This window comes from Muscardinus avellanarius (genome assembly GCF_963383645.1).
Source record: "Muscardinus avellanarius genome assembly, chromosome: 16".
Taxonomy (NCBI): Eukaryota; Metazoa; Chordata; class Mammalia; order Rodentia; family Gliridae; genus Muscardinus; species Muscardinus avellanarius.
In genome coordinates, this window is record NC_137802.1 from 69750343 (window position 1) to 69772484 (window position 22142).

The window sequence follows — 22142 nt, forward strand, 5'->3', positions numbered from 1 at the left end:
CCCTCTTGCCCCCTCCCCTCTTCCTTTTTCTGGTACTAGGGATTGAACCCAGGGGTGCTCTGCCCTTGAGCTACACCTCCAGCCCTTTTTTTACTTGGAGACAGGGTCTTACAAAGTTACCGTGCATCGGCCTTGGACCTGCAGTCCCGCTGCCATAGCCTCCCGAGTGCTAGGGTCACAGGCAGGACTCGCTCCTGACGTCCTAGTGTGCCCTGCCAGTCCACCGATGGACAGATCCCGCTTTGCACGTCAAATCCCAGAACCTGCCTCAACGCCAACTACAGCACCAGGAAGTGAGACCCGGCACAGCCAGGGCCTCCTCTCTGAGACCCGACAGGACCCTCCGGCGACGCTTCCTTCTCAGGCCTTGGTCTTCGTCTGCTTGCGGCGCCTGTCTGCTACCTTCACTAAACCGCTCAGGCCCAGGTGCCCAGCTCCTCTGTACTACAAAGGGGTCCACGCGAGCCAGCCCGACGCCTGCCAGTCCCGCAGCGGCTGCCCTCCTCGTGGGGCTCGGTCAGGGAGGCCCTCCTCGCAGCACACGTGCGAGACCCCGACATGTGGGAACACACCCCTCTCTTGGGCTCCCTAGAAGCTGAAGGGCAGTCAACCCCCCTCCTACGAGCTGTTGGCTGAGAAGCGCCTCACAGGCGTCCATCAGGGTCACTCCTCACCTGGGGAAGCAAGTACAAGCACTTCACGGGCGTGCTGAGCTCGGGGTGGTCCCAGCCCGCCCCTCACCCGAGTGAACGACTCCCACTGGGCACGATGCCAGGGCGGGGCTGACAGGCACTTGGGATTGCTTTTCACTTAAGCTTTTGACAAAAATTTTCCTATCTCTTAGTTCAAACAACCCCATGAGCTGGGTGGTGGTGTACGACTGTAATCCCGTACTTAGGAGGCCGAGGCAGGAGGACTGCAGGTCCAAGGCCAGCCTCGGCAACTTAAGCAAGACCCTCAGAAACAGCGAGAATGTTCCAAAACAAAACTTAAAGGGCTGGGATACAGCTTGGAAGTGGAATGCTATACCCAGCCCCAGTGCACCCCCAAGACGCACAAGACACACCAATCTTACATGCTCCCCTCCCCTCCTGAGCGTACGAAGGCTCTGCTCCCCGCCACGCGCGAGGTGGCGGAGCGGTGGAGTCCCGGGTGCCCTTCATGCCCTGCTGCGCCGTCTCAGAAGCCTTCCCAAACAGCCGTCCTGCCCACTGCTCTGTTCCTACCTTAGATCCCACAGAATCCCAGTTTTACTGGGGAGTGAGGGCCTCGGGCGAAATTGGGCATCACCCGAATTATCCTTGAAAGGCCCGGAAGTCCACAAGCGAGCCCAACGTGGTCGGCTCCTCTCGTACTGGAACGGGCATTTCTCCCCTGGGGACTGGATGAAACTGGACGTTCAGACCTAGGGCTACTGTGTGAAATGAGTACTTTCACCCCTCCGTGCCACATACATGTGGGAGGCCGTGCAAATTAAAAGGCAGAAGAGCAGCTCGCGTGTTCGGCAAACGCTTCCTAGCCGGTGTGCGGCTCATCCACGCGGAGCCGCCGCCAGGCCACGCACTGCACACTTGGGAGGGCCCCTCGCTTCTGCAACACCACTCCTGAAGACCTGCAGGCCACACGGCCAGCGTGCCGCAGCCTCCCAAGGCCGCTGACTGGTGGCTGCCCCAGAGCTTCCGCTCACCTGGTGACTTGGGCAGAGCCGCAGCCCTCGCCTCACCTGTGACAGAGCGCCACCGCTCCACAGGGCCCGGCAAGCGTGCCAAGGGCTCGTGCTGCGTAACTGCAGCAGCGCCCGCCTCACCTGCCTGCCTCTCTCCTCCTCCCACCCCACCTCCAGCTCAGCAGTTCTCAAGATACGGTCCTGGGCTCCGAGACCCTGCCAGGAGGCCCGAAGTCAGACTTCTTCCTAACAACGATAAGATGTTACCTCGCTTTCCCTGCCCCAGGCTCCCGCGGGCCTCAGTGGAATCGCTCAGCGGCTTCACGTGTGATGATGCTTCTGCTCTGGTGCGGACACATGTATGCCTGGTAATCTTGGGTTTCGATTTGCTTTAAACCAGGCGTGGTGGCGCACACTTGTAATCCCAGTACTTGGGAGGCTGAGACAGGAGGATCGCACAAGTTCGAAGCCAGCCTCAGCTACTAACTTAGTGAGGCTCTCAGCAACTTAGACCCTGTTTCCAAATAAAATATACAATAGGTCTGGGAGTGTAGCCTGGAGATAGAGCCCCTGGGTTCCATCCCCAGTACCACATACACACACACAAAAAAAATTGCTTTAATTTATTTTATAACACCCATAGAGATAACCCATATAAATAAAAGCTCATTAGGCCACAGACAGGAGGATTGCAGGTTTGAGGCCAGCCTCAGCAACTTAGTGAGGATCTCCACAATTTAGTGAGACCCTATTTCAAAATAAAGAATAAAATTAGGGCTAGCCGGGCGTGGTGGCGCACGCTTGTAATCCCAGCATTCGGGAGGCTGAGACCGGAGGATCGCGGTTCGCAGACAGCCTCAGCTACTTAGTGAGGCCCTCTGCAACTCAGTGAGACCAGGTTTCAAAACAAAGAATAAAAAATAGGGCAGGGGGTGTAGCTTGGAGGTCAAATGCCCCTGGGTTCCAACCCCAGGCCCGCAAAAAAAAAAAAAAAAAAAAAAAAAAAAAAAAAATTAGGGCTGATGGTATAGCTTGGAGGTAAAATGCCTCTGGGTTCAATTCCCAGTACCACACACACACACACACACACAAAAGCTCATTAGAGTCCTCAGTATTATTATTATTATTATTATTGTTATTATTATTATTATTATATTTGTGTGTGTGGTACTGGGGTTACTGGAAGCCCTTCTACCTCCGGGCTACACTCCCAGACCTATTTTATACTATTTTTATTTGGAAACAGTGTCTCTTAAGCCACCGGGGCTGGCTTCACACCTGTGATCCTCCTATCTCCACCTCCCAAGCGCGGGGATTACAAGCGTGCGCCACCACGCCTGGCCATCAATATTATTTTTAAATAAAGTTTAAAACTTTGATTATGGCTTTTATTTTTAAATACAGCTCTGTTAGAACACAGCCTGCCGGTCTGCTTGCTGATCTCTGGGTGCTTGGGTGCTACGATGGCAAAGCTGAGTAGACGTGCAGGAGAGCATGGAGCCCCGCCTGACGCTCGCCCCTGACTTCTCAGAAGCTCTGGGGTCCCCCGCCAGGGGGCAAGAGGGCGACTCCACCCGCACAGCGCTGGCCGGCTGCGGGGCCTTAGCCAGTGAAAGGACCTGGCTCTGGCAGCACAAGGGCCAAAGCTGGAATCGGGCCTGCCTCCTGCTGTGAGGCCTGGGCGGTGATGGCACGCTCTCTGGGTTTTATGAAGTCTCTCCCTCTCCACGCCAAGCCTGGGTCAACACCGCCTGCCCAGCAGGAGTCACTGAGTCGGCTGCATAAGACAGCAATTTCACTGAAACAGTGAGTAATCGCTCTTCTTGGATTGCTTGAATTACACTCATAACAACTATATTTTCATTCTAAAATGAAATGAAATCCAATAAAACTTCTTAGCAACCGTGGTATATTAATAACAACTGTCAGCAAGCAAGGGGGAAGAGAGGAGGAACCAGAAAGAGCTTCCTGATTACCGGGCACACCGCAACAACTCCCAGCCTAGCCCTCCAGGGCCCACCTTTCGACGATGTCTGCTTCGTTAACGCTGGCACTAGAAAAGCAAGCAGGGGAGACAAAAGCCTCAAACCAATCACATGCTCGTTTAGCGGGGCCTGAACTCCCACCCACGGTTCTGAAGGCCCCGTAGGTCACGAGGTGATGCAGAGGGCATCCCAACCTGCTGCGGCCGCGCCGGGCTCGTCACACAGGAGCTGGGCTCCGCTGGGCCGCCGTCAGCTGAATCAGGACGCTCTGCGCCAGCCAGGGGGAGCCGCGCGACGGGCACACTGGCCTGGAGAGGGGTCTGGCCCGCGTTTATTCCCTCCTCACTTCCCACCACAGGTACACTGGTAAATGGGTGGCTGGGTCCATTTCAGTCCACAGCTCCAGGTTTCTTCGAGGCCTTTCATAAGCTGCACCTCCTGGGGCGCCCCAGCCTCCTCCTGCTGCCCTCGGGTTCAGGCAGTGGGCTGCATTCCCTTCCCTACAGAGGAGCCATGCTCCTGCGGCTGGGACGGGAGCTGAGCACCGCTCAGAAAGCACATGCGTGACCTGCCGAGTGCTTCGGGGTTCTCACAGCACTATCCCGCTGGCTAGCTGACAGCCTGAGAGGGCGGAGCCCCCGCCAGGGTGGACAGTCACCAGGGCGCAGCTCCCGAAGTCAAGGCAGGGCTTCCCAAGTGCTCAGAGCCCACTCCCTCCCAAGGCTTGAAGGCGCCCAGAGCCATCCAGCCGAGCGAGCTCTGGGAGCCTGTGGCCAGGAGGGTAGGTCGACACCCCCGGGCCTACCCCAGGCACAGGTGCCTTCTGGCCACACCCAGCCCTGTCCTAGCCCTCTGCAATACTATGCCCGGGGAGGCTCCTGATGGAAGCTGCTAAAAGAGTAAGCTGCAATATGGTGTGCTGTGATATCTAGTATTAGGATGCCCACATGCGCCAGTCCTGGAGCAAAGGGCCCGGCCTGAGCAATGAGCCAGCGTCCACCTGCCAGTGCCCGGGCGGGGACGGGACGCGGGGTGAGGTCAGCTGGTGAGGGGACAGCCCTGAGGGGCAGCAACGGCGGCTCGGCGCTTCCCAAGGCTGCATGCTCGCAGCTCTGGGGCTTGCTGTCTTTGCTTCTCAAGTCTCCCATCCGGGAGCAAGGAGGCCGGATGAGACACAGCACAGGGGGCGGGGAAAGCAGCCGGCCTGGCTGGGCTCCACCGAGGCGGCAGGACGCGGCGGGCAGGAGGCTGGGCCCGACGGGACCAGCAGCCACCTGGGAGGCCAGAGGCCAGAGCCAGCCTCCGTGCTCTCCCGGGCTGGAGGAGCGCCTGGACTCTGGAGCCGGCTCAGTGCAGGCAGACAGAAACCAGCGCTGCAGGAAGAAAACAAAGGCCCCGGACGCAAGGGCAGGACGGCCGGGCGGTGACGGTGGTAGTAGCGGCAAAGGCTCCGTTTCTAGAAGGCGCAGCCTTGTGCCGCCCGCTGCTCCTCGCTGAGAAATGGCTCAGGAGGAAACATATTTACACACACGCAAAGCAGTTCACCCGTCAACAGCTGCTGACTCACGTCGGCTGGCAATCAGTAATCGGCGGCCCAGCCTTCAACTTCTCTGTATGTTCAAAGTTATTCCGTATTAAAAAAACTGGGAAGCCTGGCGTGGTGGGCACGCTTGTCATCCCACCATCTGGGAGGCTGAGACCGGAGGATCGCAGTTCGCGGACAGCCTCAGCTACTTAGTGAGGCCCTCTGTAATTTAGTGAGACCCGGTTTCAAAATAAAGAATAAAAAACAGGGCAGGGGGTGTAGCTCAAAAGTCAAATGCCCCTGGGTTCCATCTCCAGACCCGCAAAAAAAGAAAAAAATAAAAAATAAATACTGGGGAGCCAGGCGTGGTGGCACAAGTTTGTAATCCCAGTACTTGGGAGGCTGAGACAGGAGGATCGCAGGTTTGTGGCCAGCCTCGAGCCTCAGCTACTTAGTGAGACCCTCTGCAATTTCATGAGACTCTTTCAAAATAAAGAATTAAAAATAGGGCTGGGGTGCAGCTCAGAGGTAGAACACCTCTGGGTTCAATCCCCAGTGTCACAAAACAAACAAACTGGGGATCCAGGGGGTGGTGGCGCACACCTGTAATCCCAGTACTGGGAGGCTCAGACAGGTGGATTGCAGGTTCAAGGCCAGCCTCAGCAACTAAGTGAACAGTTTCAAAGTAACAAAAAATAGGGCTGAGGGTGTAGGTCAGCGGTAGAATGTCCCTGGGTTCAATCCCCAGTACCACTAAATAAAAGAATAGGTGAACTTTTTAAATTCCAAAGCTTGGGCTTGGGAGGACGCTACAATCACATGCTTTCCACCTACAAGGTCTGCGGTTCTAGATGACGTCAGGAGCTATCAAGTAGGCAGCTGGGCAGATGTGGAAGTTATCTCAATGCAGCACCGGCTGCACTCCAAAAGGGAAAAACACGAGAGGGGGAGGTGAGGCAAGTCTCACATCTGGAGTAACAGGAAAAAGATAAAAGGAAACAAGAAACAACTCTGGTTCCCTCATTAGGAGCATATACACAAGTCCCGCCTGGCGGCGCACACTAGAATCCCAGGACTTGGGAGGATCCCAGTTCGCGGCCAGCCTCAGTTACTTACTGAGACCCTCCGCAACTCAGTGAGACCCTGTTTCAAAATAAAGAATAAAAAACAGGGCTGGGTGGGGTGTAGCTCAGAGGTAGGACACCCCTGGGTTCAATCCGCAGCAACACACACACACACTAAAGCATATATATAGTTAGCTAGACCTAGTGGTGTAAACCTATAATCCCAGTACGTGGGAGGCTGAAACAGGAGGATCACAAGTTTGAGGCTAACCTCAGCAATTTATTGAGACCCTCAGCAACTTAGTAAGACCCTGTTCCAAAAGGGGGAGGGGGTATGGCTGGTTGTAGTGGTGCACATCTGGAATCCAGTACTTGGGTGGCTGCCACCAGAAGATGCAGGTTTGTGAGCAGGCCTCAGCAGCTCAGTGAGACCATTTCAAAATAAAAAATAAAAGCCGGGCATGGTGGCACACGCTTGTAATCCCCGCGCTTGGGAGGCGGAGATAGGAGGATGGCACAGTTTCAGAGCCAGCCTCAGGTACTTAGTGAGGCTCTCAGCAACTTAGTGAGACCCTGTTTCCAAATAAAGTACAAAATAGGTCTAGGAGTGTAGCCCAGAGGTAGAAAGCCCCTGGGTTCCACCCCCAGTACCACATAAATAAATAAATAAATAAATAAATAAATAAATAAATAAATAATAAAAAGGGCTGGAGGTGTAGCTTGGAGGCAGAATGCTGGAGTAGGCTGGGGGTGTGGCTCCGAGGTGGCCCTGGGTCAATCCCACCAGTAGAAAAGAAAACATGGTTAGGAGCAAGGCTGCCAGGTCCAAAGGAGGGAAGGGCTGAAAAAGCGTGGCAAAAAAGTGGCCGGGATGCTGGCCACTGTGACCCCGGGAGGCCCTCACACTTGTGTGCGAGAAGAGGGCGGGTGGGAAGGAAAGGGAGGAGAAGCCCATCTCCACCTAGAAGGTGACGTCACCAGCCTCGGGCCCTCAGGTCCCCTGAGGTCATTAACAGGGCAGAGAGACCATGCTCCCAGCACATCTGCCAGGCTCATGTTCCCTGAAGCTGTGGATCCGGCTGGAGTGTCTAGGAACAGCACTGCGCACAGGGCCCGGCTCCCCAAAGATCAGGACCAAACCAAGGGCGGCAGACCAGCTCTCACTGCAGGATGCAAATGAGGGGCACTCTATGGAGGCGGCCTGCAGGAGATCACTCTGGCGGAGCTGGCTGGGAGCATCTTTTTGTTGGATAGAATTGACTGGCTTTTTTTTCCTTCCCAAGCATGACTCAGTATCTTAATTTTTTCACTTGAAACTGCCATAGTCAGATTGTTTCACAGATACAGCTGTGCTATCAACTTAAACCATGAGTGACCTAGGGAGCGGCTCCCTCCCTCCGGTCCGCTGCAGGATGCTAAATACTGGTCTCAAAACAAGCAAACAAGCCGGGTGTGGTGGCTCACGCCTGTAATCCCAGCACTTGGGAGGCTGAGATAGGAGGAATCACAGGTTAGAGGCTAGCCACAGGTTCTTAAACCCTGTTCCAAAGTTAAAAAAAAAAAAAAAAATTTGAGAGGCTGAGACGGGAGGATCCTGGTTGAAGGACAGCCTCAGCTACTACTTAGCCCTCTGCAGCTCAGTGAGACCCTGTTTCAAAATAAAGAATAAAATACAGGGCTGGGGATGTAACTTGGAGGTAGAAGGGCCCTGGGTTCCATCCCTAGTACCGCAAAAAAAAAAAAAAAGCATAGCTGGGGTGAAGCCTGGAGGTAGAATGCCCCTGGGCTCAAACCCTAGTACCAAAGCAATAATAAAAAACCAGGCAAACAAACTGAAAATCCCCCAACCAAATAACCAATCAGATTTAACAATAAACGGCATCCATCCCAATAGCCGTTGCCAGCTGAGCACTTCTGAGTGGCGCAGCGTCTGCCGCCCTCATTCCGATCCTGCCTTAGAAGACTACATTCCTGTGTGCCTGGGGGCCTGGACACAGTGACCAGGCTCCACTCAACAGCCTGTCTGCATCCGTGGAGTAGAGACACGCAGACAGTGATCCGTTAACGTGATTCAATTTTACTCTCAACTACAAGAAAATCCCAGCAAGCACTTCGCTCTTCCCTGTCCGTATCTGCACGTATGTCCAGTGGCTCCGGACAGACCTCTGCGGGTGGCTGAGATGCCAGCAACAGAAGCAACTCTCAACAGGTGCTCCGGCTCAGCAAGGGCCGCGATGTGACCGCTGGGCCACACAGCTGGAGCCTTCCTGAGGGCCCGGCAGCCATCACCCAGGCAGACAGGGCTGAGACAGGAAGATGGCAGGTTTGCAGCCAGCCTCAGCTACTCAGCAAGGCCCTCAACAACTTAGACCCTGTTTCAAAGAGAAAAAAAGAGCCGGGCGTGGTGGCACACACTTGTAATCCCAGCATTTGGGAGGCTGAGACGGGAGGATCGCGGTTCGCGGACAGCCTCAGCTACTTAGTGAGGCCCTTTGCAACTCAGTGAGACCCTGTTTCAAAAGAAAGAATAAAAAATAGGACTGGAGCCGGGCATGGTTGCGCATGCTTGTAATCTCAGCATTCAGGAGGTTGAGACTGGAGGATTGTGATTTGAGGACAGCCTCAGCTACTTAGTAAGGCCCTCCTCAACTTAGTGAGACCCTGTTTCAAAGTAAAAAAATAGGGCTGAGGGTGTAGCCCAGAGGTAGAAAGTCCCTGGGACTTTCAGTGAAAGAAGGCGGGCAGGCAGGCTGAGGCAGGCTGAGGATGTGGCTCCGAGGTAGAGTGTCCCTATGCTCAATCTCCAGTGCCAATAAATTTTAAAAAATGAATAAATTAGCAGCCCCACCCCATCCAGAAGCAGACCAGGCGAGGCTAGGAAACTCCAAAGGCTTCCATCACACAACAGGCTCAGCTGATGCCCTCGGGAGCCCACGGAGACCGCCCTGGCTCCACCTCCAGGCCCCACAGGGGCAGCTGACACCCGGGCTCAGCACTGCCGTGGACACGCCAGCTGCACCCCTCGCTGAGAGTCCTGGTCCTGACCATGTTCCAGTGGATTCCATGAGGCCCAGCAGCGGGTGAAAGAGTTCAAAACAGAGAAAGAAAGTTCCTCCTGATAAAACAAGAAAACGAAAAAGAAAAAACAGGAATAGCAAAGAGTGAAGTCCTAAAACACAAGCACGCGGTGTGCAGGCCGAGCGAGGAGGGCGACTGGGCTCCAGGAACCCTGCGCCTGTCTCCTGGTGACTCAGCACTCCCGCAGGGTGACCAGGGCGCAGGGTCAGGCTGGAGTCCCCAGTCACTGGGAGCACTCCTGGGGAGCGCGCAGGGGGGTGGAGCCCAGCGCTGGGGTGAATCACGCGGGAGCTGCTTCCATTCAACACTCTGTGCACTCAAAGGCTCCCCGGAACCCAGCGCTTCTGACAGTGACTCGGAGAGTGACTGAGGGTCGGGCGCCCTGCAGCCCTCCCGCCCTGCCCCGCACACCTCCTCTCCCATCCTCACCCGCAGCTGCCAAAAAGACACTGCTATGTCAGCCGCGGTTTCCAATTCCTGTCTGGCAAGGTACAGGCAGGTACAGCAAGGATCTGTGAATCCTTTCCCTACGCGCTCTCAGGTGAGAGCAAGGGACGTTTACGGCAGCCTGTCTTCGGGTCCCTCCGCTCACTGGCATGCGACGCTGGGCAAGTTCCTTGCCTTCTCTGTTCCTCGGTGCCTTCTCTGGCTTACAGGGCTAATAATAGCACCTAATTGGTAGGGTTGTTATGAGCACTAGGTAAAGCATAGATGGCACTTAAAGAGTGTCTGGCACACAGTAAGTAGTATGCAGTGTTTGCCTCGTCATCTTAAAAGCAATACTCCCCATCATCTTATTGCCTGTCCTTGGGAATTTCAAGAGAGGTCTTCTACATCCATTCCGCCTCCTGGATGGAGGTGGCAGGTGCCGCATTACGTGAGCACCACTGGATTTCTGATAAAGTAACACACACACAGAGCTCATGGGAACTAACAGAGAGGCTTCATGAAGTCCGACCTAGCCAGGCGTGGTGGCGCACATCTGGAATAGCAGTATGTGGGAGGCTGAGACAGGAGGATTGCAGGCTTGAGGCCTGCAACTTAACCAGGTCCTCAACAATTTAGTGAAACCTTGGTTCAAAATTAAAAAATAGCCGGGCGTGGTGGCGCACGCTTGTAATCCCCACGCTTGGGAGGCGGAGACAGGAGGATCGCGCAGGTTCAAAGCCAGCTGCGCTGGTGTAAGAGACCCTGTTTCCAAAATGAAAATGTAAAAATAGGTCTGGGAGTATAGCCCCGAGGTAGAAGGGCTTCCAGGAACCCCAGTACCACCAAAAAAAAAAAAAAAAAAAAAAATTAAAAAATAAAGCCAGGCGTGGTGTCACATGCTTGTAAACCCAGTGCTTAGGAGGCTGAGCCCGGAGGACCGAGGACCTCAGGTTTGAGGATAGCCTCAACAAGTAGTGAGACTCTCATCAACCTAGGGAGACCTTGTTTCAAAATAAAAACAAACAAAATCGGGCTGAGAGTGTATCTCAGAGGTAGAATGTTCCTGCGTTCAATCCCCAGTACTAAATAAATAGAACAGGGCCAGGTGGGCTTGGTGGCGTATGCTTGTAATCCTAGCATTTGGGAGGCTGAAACAGAAAGATCATGGTTCGCAGACAGCCTCAGCTACTTAGTGAGGCCCTTTGCAACTCGGTGAGACCCTGTTTCAAAATAAAGAATAAAAAATAGGAGCCGGGCTGGTACAATCCCCGTGCTTGGAAGGCGGAGACAGGAGGATTACGCAGGTTAGAAGCCAACCTTGCTGGCTTAAGAGACCCTGTTTCCAAATAAAAATATAAAATAGGTCTGGGAGTGTAGCCCGGAGGTAGAAGGGTTTCCAGGAACCCCAGTACCACCAAAAAATAAATAAATAAAAAATAAGGCTGGGCTGTGGGTATAGCTTGGAGGTAGAATACCCCTGGGTTCCATCCCTAGTACCGAAGGGGGGTTAAAAAAAAAAAAAAGAACAGGGCTGGACTGGGGGTGTAGTTCAGAGGTTGAATGTCCCTAGGTTCAATCCCCAGCACTAGTACCAAAAAAATGTTTAAAGGGCAAACCTATACTCCACCGGGCCACTCGGAACACCACGGTCAATGAAGAATTCCTGCTCTTCTGAAACAGCCCCAGGCGCCTTTGGCTTCAGTGGGCGCCTCTTGGCGCAGTGCCAGTACACAACGCCAGCCCTGAAGGGCCAGGAGCCTCTCTGCTAGAAAAACAGGCCCCAGATTCCTCTGCAGAGGTCAGTGACCGGGCCAAGCTCGTTCAGAGCGGGCGCCTGCTAGGAGAGGACCAAGGCGTGGACCCGCGCTTGCAGAGAGGAACACGCGGCCCTCCTCGGGTGAAAGTGCCCTTGAGCCGGCAGTCGCCAGACAGAGGCACGAGGACTCGAGGGGAAGCCAAGGGACAAAGAAGAAAATCACAGAGCAGCTGCTCGTCTCCACGCTGTGATCCTATCTGGACAAAATGCAATTCAGACGCACTTAGACCTGCATCTTGGTTACCCTTACATAACTTCTCCCCACTATATCACTATAAACAATTGCTTTTAATGGGCCGGCACCTGGACGAGTGAGACAGACTTCTCGTGCTATGATGCTGCGCCTAAACAGCTTTCCCCATGGCAATGCTGGCCTGAGCAGAGCCAAAAATAAACTGAAAAGCCAATTCCCAAGGGACCTGTCATCAAGGATGCTACGCACGCGCGCGCCCGCCACGCGCAGCCTCACAAAAGCAGGGTAACTACCACCGTCGGCTTTCATTTAGACTGTCTATCTCAAACCTGCAGAGACCTTGACTATTGCAGCAACTTAGGATAAAAGCCAACGCACAGCGGTGGGAAAGCAGAGGAAGAGGCAGCCGCCTCCAGGGGGAGCTGCCTGCGCTGCAGCCCTGCCCTGCCGCTCCTCACAACAGGTGCAGCCAGGAAGCCCCGTGCAAGGCAGCAGGGGGCTCAGGAAGGTTCAGGGGCTGTCCAGGCTGGCTTCATCCCACATCTTACTCAGAGGACCTGCACAGGGGGAAGGGGCGGGCTCTGCAGAGGAGCCCTGCGGTGGGTCAACGGGCTGAAGGGGTCAGAAGACTGGGAGGTGCCTCAAAGAGGTACTGGCCACTTGTTTCTGAAGTCCTAAAGAAGCTTAGTGCTGGCTGCTGAGAGCCTCAGGAACCACAAGCGTGAATTCCAGAGCTGCAGCAAAGAACTGACTTTATTTCTGCAGCTCATTCTCATAGAGGTTACGGGGGAAAAGCAAGACGCACGGCCCCATCCCCTCACCTCTTTGTAAATACATTCACAAAAATTTAAAATTAAGCTGGGCTGGGGATGGAACTCAATGGTAGAGTGCTTGCCTATAGCATGCACATGGCCCTAGGTTCCATCCCCGTACCACACACATACACACACACACACACACACACACACACACACACACTTTATTATTATTATTATTATTATTATTATTTTTGGGGTGGTACTGGGAATGGAACTCTTCTACCTCCGGGCTACACTCCCAGACCTATTTTGTATTTTTATTTGGAAACAGGGTCTCTTAAGCCAGCGAGGCTGGCTTCAAACCTGCACCATCTTCCTGTCTCTGCCTCCCAAGCGCGGGGGGTTTACAAGCGTGCGCCACCACGCCCGGCTCCACACCCTCTCAAATTAGGTGACTAGTAGTCAGGTGTGGTGGCACAGTCCTGTAATTCCAGTACTTGGGAGGCTCAGACAGGAGGATCATAGGTTTGAGGACAGCCTTAGCAAGGAGTGAGGCTGTAATTAACCTAGCAAGACCTTGTTTCAAAAATAAAAATAAAATAGGACTGGGGGTATAGATCAGAGGTAGAATGCCCTTGGGTTCAATCCCCAGTACTAAAAAAAAAAAAAAATTAGGTGACTAATATTAAGCCTTTACTCATTACTCTGCAATTTAACATGAAAACCAGAAAAATATACCAAAGCCTAAGAAACATTTCACATTAAATGGACACTATTAAAGAGTCCAATAGGAGCTGGGCATGACGGTGCATGCCTAGAACCCCAGGACTTTGGGAGGCCGAGACAGGAGATTTACAAGTTCAAGGCCAGCCTCAACAATTTAAAAGGCTCTGTTGCAAAAATAAAAAATAAAGAGGGCTGGGAGTGTAGCTCAGACATAGAATACCCTTGGATTCAGTCTCCACTACCCTCCCCCCAAACCAACGAGAGAGAGCTTTAAGAAAAACTCTAGAAACTATCACTACATTATCCTATTGATTACTAGTTCTCAGATCTTGTAACTAGATTAGCAAGGAGAAGGAATCAGAACCTACATGCTCAGTCTGGGTAAAATGCCCTTTCTTTATGGCATACCCTGATGGAATGTGTAAGAAATGGGAGGGGGGAAGAAAAGTCTTCCTAAACCACAGTGCTGCAAGGTCTCAGGGCCCCACCTGCCATCCTGATTGATGGGCAGGAGCAAAACAGGGCCATTCAGCTGACCAGGTCATGGTACCTGGAGCTCCTAGTGACAGACAGCTACCTATCAGGTATACCGTCACAGCCTTCCAAGAAAAGTTACACAAACAACAAAATATTCCCAAGCCCTTAAAGAAAGAAGTGGAGCTAGGAATGGTAGCACACACTTTTATAATCCCAGTACTTGGAAGGCAGGGAAAGGAGGCTCACGGGTTCAAGGTCAGTCCTAGCAATTTGGAGAGACCGTGTTTCAAAACAAAATAGGGCTTGGAGGTCGAACTCGCCGGGGTTTAATCCCAGCACTAAAAAAAAAAAAAGAGAACTGGGTCCTGCCACCCACGGCATGGCACGACAGTCCACCACTTCCTCAGAATCCCTGTACCCTTGGCTTGTGTCACATCCAGAAGCTACAGAGACTCTAATGCAAAGAAAACACCAGCACAGAGCCACAGAATGGGTCCAACGAACAAAGCAAGTCACAAGAGGGCAGCTCTGAAACATCTAAGCAGAGGCCCTAAAGCCCTTTTCTATTTAGCCCCCAAATAGGCTTTGTGTGTGTGTGTGGGGAGGGGGGTCTGGGGAGGGAACCCAGGAGCATTCCACCTGCAAGCTACACCCCCTGCCCTATTTTTTCTTCATTTTGAAACAGGGTTTCACTGAGTTGCGGAGGGCCTAAGTAGCTGAGGCTGTCCGCGAACCGCGATCCTCCGATCTCAGCCTCCTGAATGCTGGGATTACAAGCGTGCCCACCACACCTGGCTCCAAATAGGCATTTTAAGTCAAACTTTGTGTAATTACACACGTTGGGAAGGTGGATGAAATGTAACTGTAAACAAAGTTAAACACTAAAGTCAAATGAACAGGGACAGCGCTGGTGAAAAGGGCAGCTCCCAGCATAAAGCAGGACACAGCGCCGGACCGTGGAGTCAAAGGAGTTAGAGCCCAAAAGTCACAAACTCTAAAGATGGGTGCCGAAACGCACGTTAAAACCTCACAGAAGCCAACGGCAATCTTCCTGCTAGTAAGAGGCAGTATGAGGACAATAACCCTCTCTTCCCAACATTAACGACACTGGGGGTGATTTTTTATTTTTATTTTTTGGGCAGTGGGGATTGATTCCAGGGGTATTCTGCCCCCAGCCCTTTTTATTTTGAAGTACGGCCTCCCTAGGTTGCTGAGTCTAGCTACATTGCTAAGGCCATCCTCAAGCCTGTGCTCCTCCTGTCTCAGCCTCCCGAGCTGACCTGTCTGAGCCGCCACACCCAGCTGGAGGTGATTTTTAGCGAGCTACAATACTGGTGGTAATCTTTTAACGTTTCTGCTGCAGAGTGCAATATTTTCCAAATACTTTTGCAGATGAACTTATTATTTCCGAGTGAGAGAGAGGAGGAGCCGCCCCTTGATTTGCATTTCTCTCCAGGGAAGCCAGGTCTGCCGCCTGGATCTGTGGCTGTGGATGCATGCGCATTACTGCGAGACCCTGCTGGTATCGGCAGTCACTTCTGCCGCTAGCAAATGGATCCCGGGCTCTTCTCAGGAGTGGGGCCTTTCTCCTGCCCAAGCTGTCCTCTGAGACCTTTTCTCCAGTGTGGTCTTTGTCTCTGGGTGTGAGAACCCCAGATTAACGTCCTAAGTGCCTCCCCTGAAATCAGACCTCTCAAGCTCCCTGGGACCCGGCAGGGCGCAGGCTTGATTGCGGCTGTCAAATGTTTTCTTGTGACTGAGGACGTCAAGCACCAGGCCCCGAGTCCCATCCTCAGCCGGGGGAGGCAGGAAAGCAGTGTAAGCTACACAGCGGAGGTGCAAGTGTGTCAGTAAATTCACACTCAAGAGAACAAGCCGCCAAAACAACCTTGGCGCAAGGTTTCGGGTTCACGAGGCTGAGCCCCTCTGTTTTGTAAAACTGCTATATTTATCGGTCCCCAAACCTTAGAGGACTCTGCTATGTGCTTAACAGCCTCAGGTCAAGAAAAACCCTGCAGGTTTCTAAACTGGTCGCCCTCCTCTACCCAGCTCCCCCCCCCCAAGGAGCCCACCGATGACTTAGGGAATCGTCAACCCCGTCGCAGCTGTCACAAGCTCCCCCACTCCTAATACCACGGCTCTGATTGTTAATGATTGTACTCACAAAGTTCCCCGCAGCAATCAGAACGAGGTAGCAAGAGGTATAAAACAAAGAGGCCGGGCTGCTTCACCATCACGCCTTCGGCAAGCCAGCGAACTTCTCGGGTTTCGCCTCGGGCCGGGATCTGCCGGTCCTGGCTTTACGTTTTGGAAGGCGCACGACCCCTCCCGGCACCGACCCGGCGCGGCGCGGCCCTCCGGGTCTGGACGCACAATGCCGCATGAAGCTTCCTTGGGGGTCGGCAAAACGCCGCACTGGTGTCACGCCCAACGCGTCTCCCAGCCTCGGGGGGCCCCCCCCGGGCCTGGGTCCGCGTGCGCCAGCCCGAGGCCCGCATCGCGGCCCCGCAGGGCTCGCGCCCCCCCCCCGGGCCGCGCAGCCCCCGGCGCCCGGCCGGCGTGCGCGCCCGGGCTGGCGCAGTGACTGTGCACGGGGCGCACCCTCTCCGCCGAGGCTGCCCTCCCACCGCAGAGGCGCGCCGCGGGCGCCCCCCCGGACCCGCGCCCGCCGCCCGCCGCCGCCCGCCGCACCTTGGTCTCCTTCACGTGCTGCTTGACGCCCTCCGGGTACCACTGGACGCGCACGTAGCCGCGGCGCAGCGGGCTCGCCCGGCCGTCCTCGTGGCCCGCGCCGCCGGCCTCCGAGCAGCCCGAGCTGCCGCGGCCCTCCTCCTCGCCCTCCGAGTCCGAGTCCTCGCCGTGGATGAGGCGCACCAGCCCGAAGTGCACCGAGCCGCGGTAACGGCCCGACACCAGGTCGTGCGAGAACAGCAGGCGCTGCGAGCCGGCTTCGGGGCCGGGGGCCGGCGCCGGCGCGGGGGCCGAGTCCGGGGCGGGGGCTTCGGCCGGCGCCGGGGCCGGGGCCGCGGCCGGGGCGGGCGCGGGAGCGGCGGGAGCGGCGGGAGCGGCGGGCGCGGGCGCTGCGGGATCCGCCATAACTGCTCTGCGCGAGTCTCGGGCGGCGGCGGACGAGGCGCGGGGAGGCGGGGCCAACGGCGCGGGGGCGGGGCCTCGGCGCGCTGACGTGGCCGTACGTGCCGCCGTCGTCAGGGAGCCGGGATGCGGTTGCTAGGAGCCGCCGCCCCGTCGCTAGGGGCCGCTGAGGATGCTGAGGGGCGGGAGCGGGGGGAAGATGGACGCCGGGAGGGAGGGGCGAGGCCGCCGGGGATGGAAGTAAGGGGCGCGCGGGGAGCAGCGGGGTCCCGCGGAGGAAGGGCGGGGTGCCCCCACCCCGCGGGAGGGGCGTGGCCAAAGTGGGCGGGGCGGGGTCCGGAGGCTGTCAACAACTTTTAATGAACAGCTTCGGCGTCGCAGCCGAGTCCTGGGCACCACAAGGGTTAAGGAAGGAGCAGGATGCTGTTCCTGTCCTCGTGGTGTTTACAGTCTAGTTGGGGAAACCAAACAAATACACATTAAACAGCCAGAAAAGCAACTCCAAGGCCGCTTGTAAGCAAGGATATAATAAGTAATATAATAGGTATAGCGTGTGTGCGTATGTAGAGTAATAGAGTCTGCAGGCAAAGCTCAAAGGTCATGACCCCTTAGGAGTTGGTCCAGGGGCTGGTGAAGCAGGCCTAGACAAAGGTAAGAAAGAACCCGGGCGTGGTGGCGCACGCTTGACTCCCGGTACTTGGGAGACTGAGACAGGAGGATCACGCAAGTTCAAAGCCGGCCTCAGCTCCTTAGTGAGGCCCCTTGCAACTCAGTGAGACCCGGTTTCAAAATAATAAGGCTAGGGGTGTAGCTCGGCGGTAGAATGCCCCTGGGTTCCATCCTCAGTACCGCAAATAAATAAATAAATAAATAAATAAATAAATAACACTGGGGATGTAGCTTGTAGCTTGAAGGTAGAATGCCCTTGGGTTCAATCCCCAGTACTCAAAAAAAAAAAAAAAAAAAAGAGTCAGGTGTGGTGGTACATGTCAGTAATCCAAGCTATTTAGGAGGCTTAGGCTGGAGGATCCTGACTTCCAGTTTAATCTCATCCTAGGCAAGATAATCCGACCTGTCTGAAAAAAAGAAAATAAGAGAAAAGCACATGTCAGTACCCCAGTGATTTGGCTTTAACCCCAGCTAAATGAGTTCGCAGCTTTGAGAGGTCTTACCTGAATGCCAAGAGACAGAATATGAGGTGGTTAAGAGTTGGAGCCACTGCTGGGCGTGGTGGTGTATGAATGTAATCCCAGCATTGGGGAGGCTGAGACAGGAGGATCACGCTTTGCGAACCATTTTAGCTACTTAATGAGGCCCTTTGCAACTCAGTGAGACTCTGTTTCAAAATAAAGAATAAAAAATAGGGCTGAGGTATAGCCCAGAGGTAGAATGCCCCTGGGTTCCAACCCCAGTACGGCAAAAAAAAAAAAAAAAAAAAGTTAAAAAAGAAAGAATTGGAGCCATGAATTCTACTTTTTGGCACTGACATTTACTAGTTTATAAACAGCTTAAATTCTTCTTTTTTTCTTTTTTGCAGTACTTAGGGATGGAACCCACAGGCATTCTACCTTCGAGCGACACCCAAGCTCTCTCTCTCTCTCCATATATATATATATATTTTTGTGTGTGTGTGTGGTACTAGGTGTGGAACCACCCAGAGGCTTTCTACTTTCGGGCTATACTCCCAGACCTTTTTTATATTTTATTTGGAAACAGGGTCTCGCTAAGTTGCTGAAAGCCTCACTAAGCAGCTGAGGCTGGCTTCCAACCTGTGCAATCCTCCTGTCTCAGCCTCCCAAGCGCGGAGATTACAAGCGTGCGCCACCACACCCGGTTTATATTTTTTATTGGTGCATTGTAGTCATACATCTTATTGGAATACAAGATGGTTATTCTTTATTTTGAAACACGGTCTCACTGAGTTGCAAAGGGCCTCACTAAGTAGCTGGGGCTGTCCTCGAACTGCGAGCCTTTTATCTTACCCTCCCAAATGCTGGGATTACAAGCCTGCGCCACCACGCCTGGCTCGCTTAACTTCTTTTTATCTCAATTGTCTCATCTGTAAAAAAAAAAAAAAGGTTGAAGCCAGGTGTCATGGCGCATGCTTATAATCGTATAATCCCCATACTTGGGAGGCTGAAACCAGAAGATCGCAGGTTCAGAGCCAGCCTCAGAGACTTAGTGAGGCTGTCAGCAATTTACTGAGACCCTGTTTCCAAATAAAAAATAAAATGGGGCTGGGGATGTAACCGGGAGGTAAAAGAAAGCCCCTGGGTTCCATCTCAGTACTACAAAAAATAAAAAATTTTAAAAAAGGTTGAGCTGGGTATGGTGGCACAAACCTGTAATCCCAGTACTCAGGAGGCTGAGACAGGAGGATTGCAGGTTCTGTGCCAGCACTGGAAATTTAGCAAGACCTTGTTTCCAGATAAAAAATAAAACTGGGCTAGGGGTATAGTACAGAGGTAGAACAATCCTGGGTTCAATTCTTAGTACTTAAAAAAAAAAAAAAAAAAAGAGCCGGGCATGGTGACACACGCTTGTAATCCCTGCGCTTGGGAGGCTGAGACAGGAGATTGTGCAGGTTCGAAGCCAGCCTCAGCTACTTAGTGAGGCTCTCGGCAACTTAGTGAGACCCTGTCTCCAAATAAAATATAAAATAGGTCTGGGAGTGTAGCCCAGAGGTAGAGGGCCCCTGGGTTCCATCCCCAGTACTAAGTAAATAAATAAATAAATAAATAAAATAAAAGCCGGGCGTGGTGATACATGCTTGTAATCTCAGCATTTGGGAGGCGGAGACCGGAGGGGATCATGGTTAGATGACAGCCTCAGCTACTTTGTGAGTCCCTCCGCAACTTAATGAGACCCTGTCTCAAAAAATATAAAGACTGCCGGGCGTGGTGGTGCAGGCTTGTAATCCCCGCGCTTGGGAGGCAGAGACAGGAGGATCGCGCAGGTTTGAAGCCAGCCGCGTGTGCTGGCTTAGGAGACCCTGTTTCTAAATAAAAATGTAAAAATAGGTCTGGGAGTGTAGCCCGGAGGTAGAAGGGCTTCCAGGAACCCCAGTATCATATATATATATATATAAAATAGGGCTGCGGGTGCAGCTCGGAGGTAGAATGCCCCTGGATTCCATCCCCAGTACCGGAAAAAACAAAACAAAACAAAAACAGGTTGATAATGGTAGCACCACATCATTGGGTAGCTGGGAGGGGTAAATGAAGAGCAACGCCTGACCTACAGCACCCTGGATCAAAGTTAACCATGATTGCAATACTTCAAAACCTTCTGCCTGCCGGGCGTGGTGGCGCATGCTTGTAATCCCCACGCTTGGGAGGGTGAGACAGGAGGATCGAGCAGGTTCGAAGCCTTAAGAGACCCTGTTTCCAAAAAAAAAAAAAAAAAAAAGAATAGGTCTGGGAGTGTTGGCCGGAGGTAGAAGGCCCCTGGGTCCCATCCCCAGTACCACCAAAAAAAAAAAAAAAAAAAAAAAAAAAACCTTCTACCTAAATTCTACACCAGCAGAAGTGTTTATTCAGTTACACTTGTGGTCTACTCTATTTTAAAATACAATTAGTGATTCTGCTAATTCCACATGCCACTTAAATAAGTTCCAGAAGATTTAGATAGATTCTCTGATAAAGGATTCATAAAGGGTTACTAAAAAGAAATTAAAAATACTCAAGAATAGCCAGGCGTGGTGGCACACACTTGCAATCCCAGCATTTGGGAGGCTGAGACAGGAGGATTGCGGTTTGTGGACAGCCTCAGCTACTTAGTGAGGCCTTAGCAACTCAGTGAAACCCTGTTTCAAAACATAGAATTAAAAAGTAGGGCTGGGGGTGTAGCTCAGAGGTAGAATGCCCCTGGTTCCATCTCCCCAGTACCTGGGGGGGGGGGAGAATACTCAAGAACCAGCCCTAATCTTTCTCAGTCAAGATAATTTTTTCCAGCCAAGCATGATGGCGCACGCTTGTAATCCCAGTACTTGGGAGGCTGAGACAGGAGGATCCTGAGTTTGTGGACAGCCTCGGCTACTTAGTGAGGCCCTCTGCAACTTAGTGAAACCCTGTCTCAAAATAAAGAATAAAAATAGGGCTGGGGGTGGAGCTCAGAGGTAGAATGTCCCTGGGTTCAATTCCTGGTACCACAAAATATAATACTAATTTTTTCCACATGTTTCTACAAGACCACAAATGACAGGTTTGTAAAGTGGTTGATATTCCAGTATTTAGGCCCTTTAAAAAGAGCAGAACCCAGCTGGCTGTGGTGGAGCACACCTGAAATCCCAGTACTTGGGGAATTGAAGAAGGAAGATCTCAGATTTGGAGCCAGTCTAGTAACTTAGGAAGACCCTACTTCAAATTTTTTAAAAAAGGGCCTGGGTGTGTGTGGTGGGGTGTGACTTGGAAGTAGAATTTTTCTGGGTTCAGTATCTAGTACAAAATATATATATGCCGGGTGTGGTGGCGCACGCCTGTAATCCCATCACTTGGGAGGCTGAGACAGGAGGATCGCACAGGTTCAAGGCCAGCCTTAGCTACTGAGTGAGGCTCTCAGCAACTTAGTGAGACCCTGTTTCCAAATAAAGTATAAAAAATAGGTCTGGGAGTGTAGCCCGGAGGTGGAAAAGACCCTGGGTTCCACCCCCAGTACCACAAACAAACAAACAAAAAAAGGCAGAATTTTGCTCTTTGGGCAATTCGCAGGCTTCTGGGGGTACAGAACTAGACTCATGGGAAAATTTAAAGACCCCACAAAGCACAGAGAGCAGCTGGACACTAAGGAGTCCTAGACCAGGCACTTACAGATCCTTGATGCAATATTGGGCTCAAGCAGGTTGTCAACGAACCCAAATCTTTAAAAACTCATGTACTAAGGATAGAAGAAACGGAGGCTAAAAGCCGAAGGGGAATGGATCCAATTTGGAGGACAGCTAAGTTTTCAAACTGCGGCTTTTTTTTTTTTTTTTTTCAGTACGAAATGAAACCCAGGGCCATTCTACCTCTGAGTACCTCCAACCCTGTTTTTCCTGGCTTTTATTCTTTATTTTTATTTATTTATTTATTTATTTTGGTGGTCCTGGGGGTGGAACCCAAGGACTTTTCTACCTCCGGGCTATACTCTCAGACCTATTTTATATTTTATTAGGAAACAGGGTCTCACTAAGTTGCTGAGAGCCTCACTAAGCTGAGGCTGGCTTCGAACCTGTGCGATCCTCCTGTCTCAGCCTCCCAAGCGCTGGGATTACAAGTGTGCGCCACCACGCCTGGTTTTATTTATTTATTTATTTTTGGTGGTACTGGGGGTGGAACCCAGAGGCTTTCTACTT

At 52.8% G+C, this 22142-nt stretch overlaps 1 protein-coding gene across 1 annotated transcript in view; it reads right to left on the reverse strand.

Moving 5' to 3' along the window:
* Window positions 1-16813, reverse strand: part of UBE2O (ubiquitin conjugating enzyme E2 O) — a gene marked incomplete at both ends in the record, with an annotated part of 51605 nt that extends 34792 nt beyond the window's left edge. Inside the window, one exon of the mRNA XM_080714141.1 lies at window positions 16409-16813. Coding sequence (XP_080570267.1) covers window positions 16409-16813 — 405 coding nt within the window. The remainder of the gene's footprint in view (window positions 1-16408) is intronic.
* Window positions 16814-22142: the final 5329 nt, after the last annotated feature.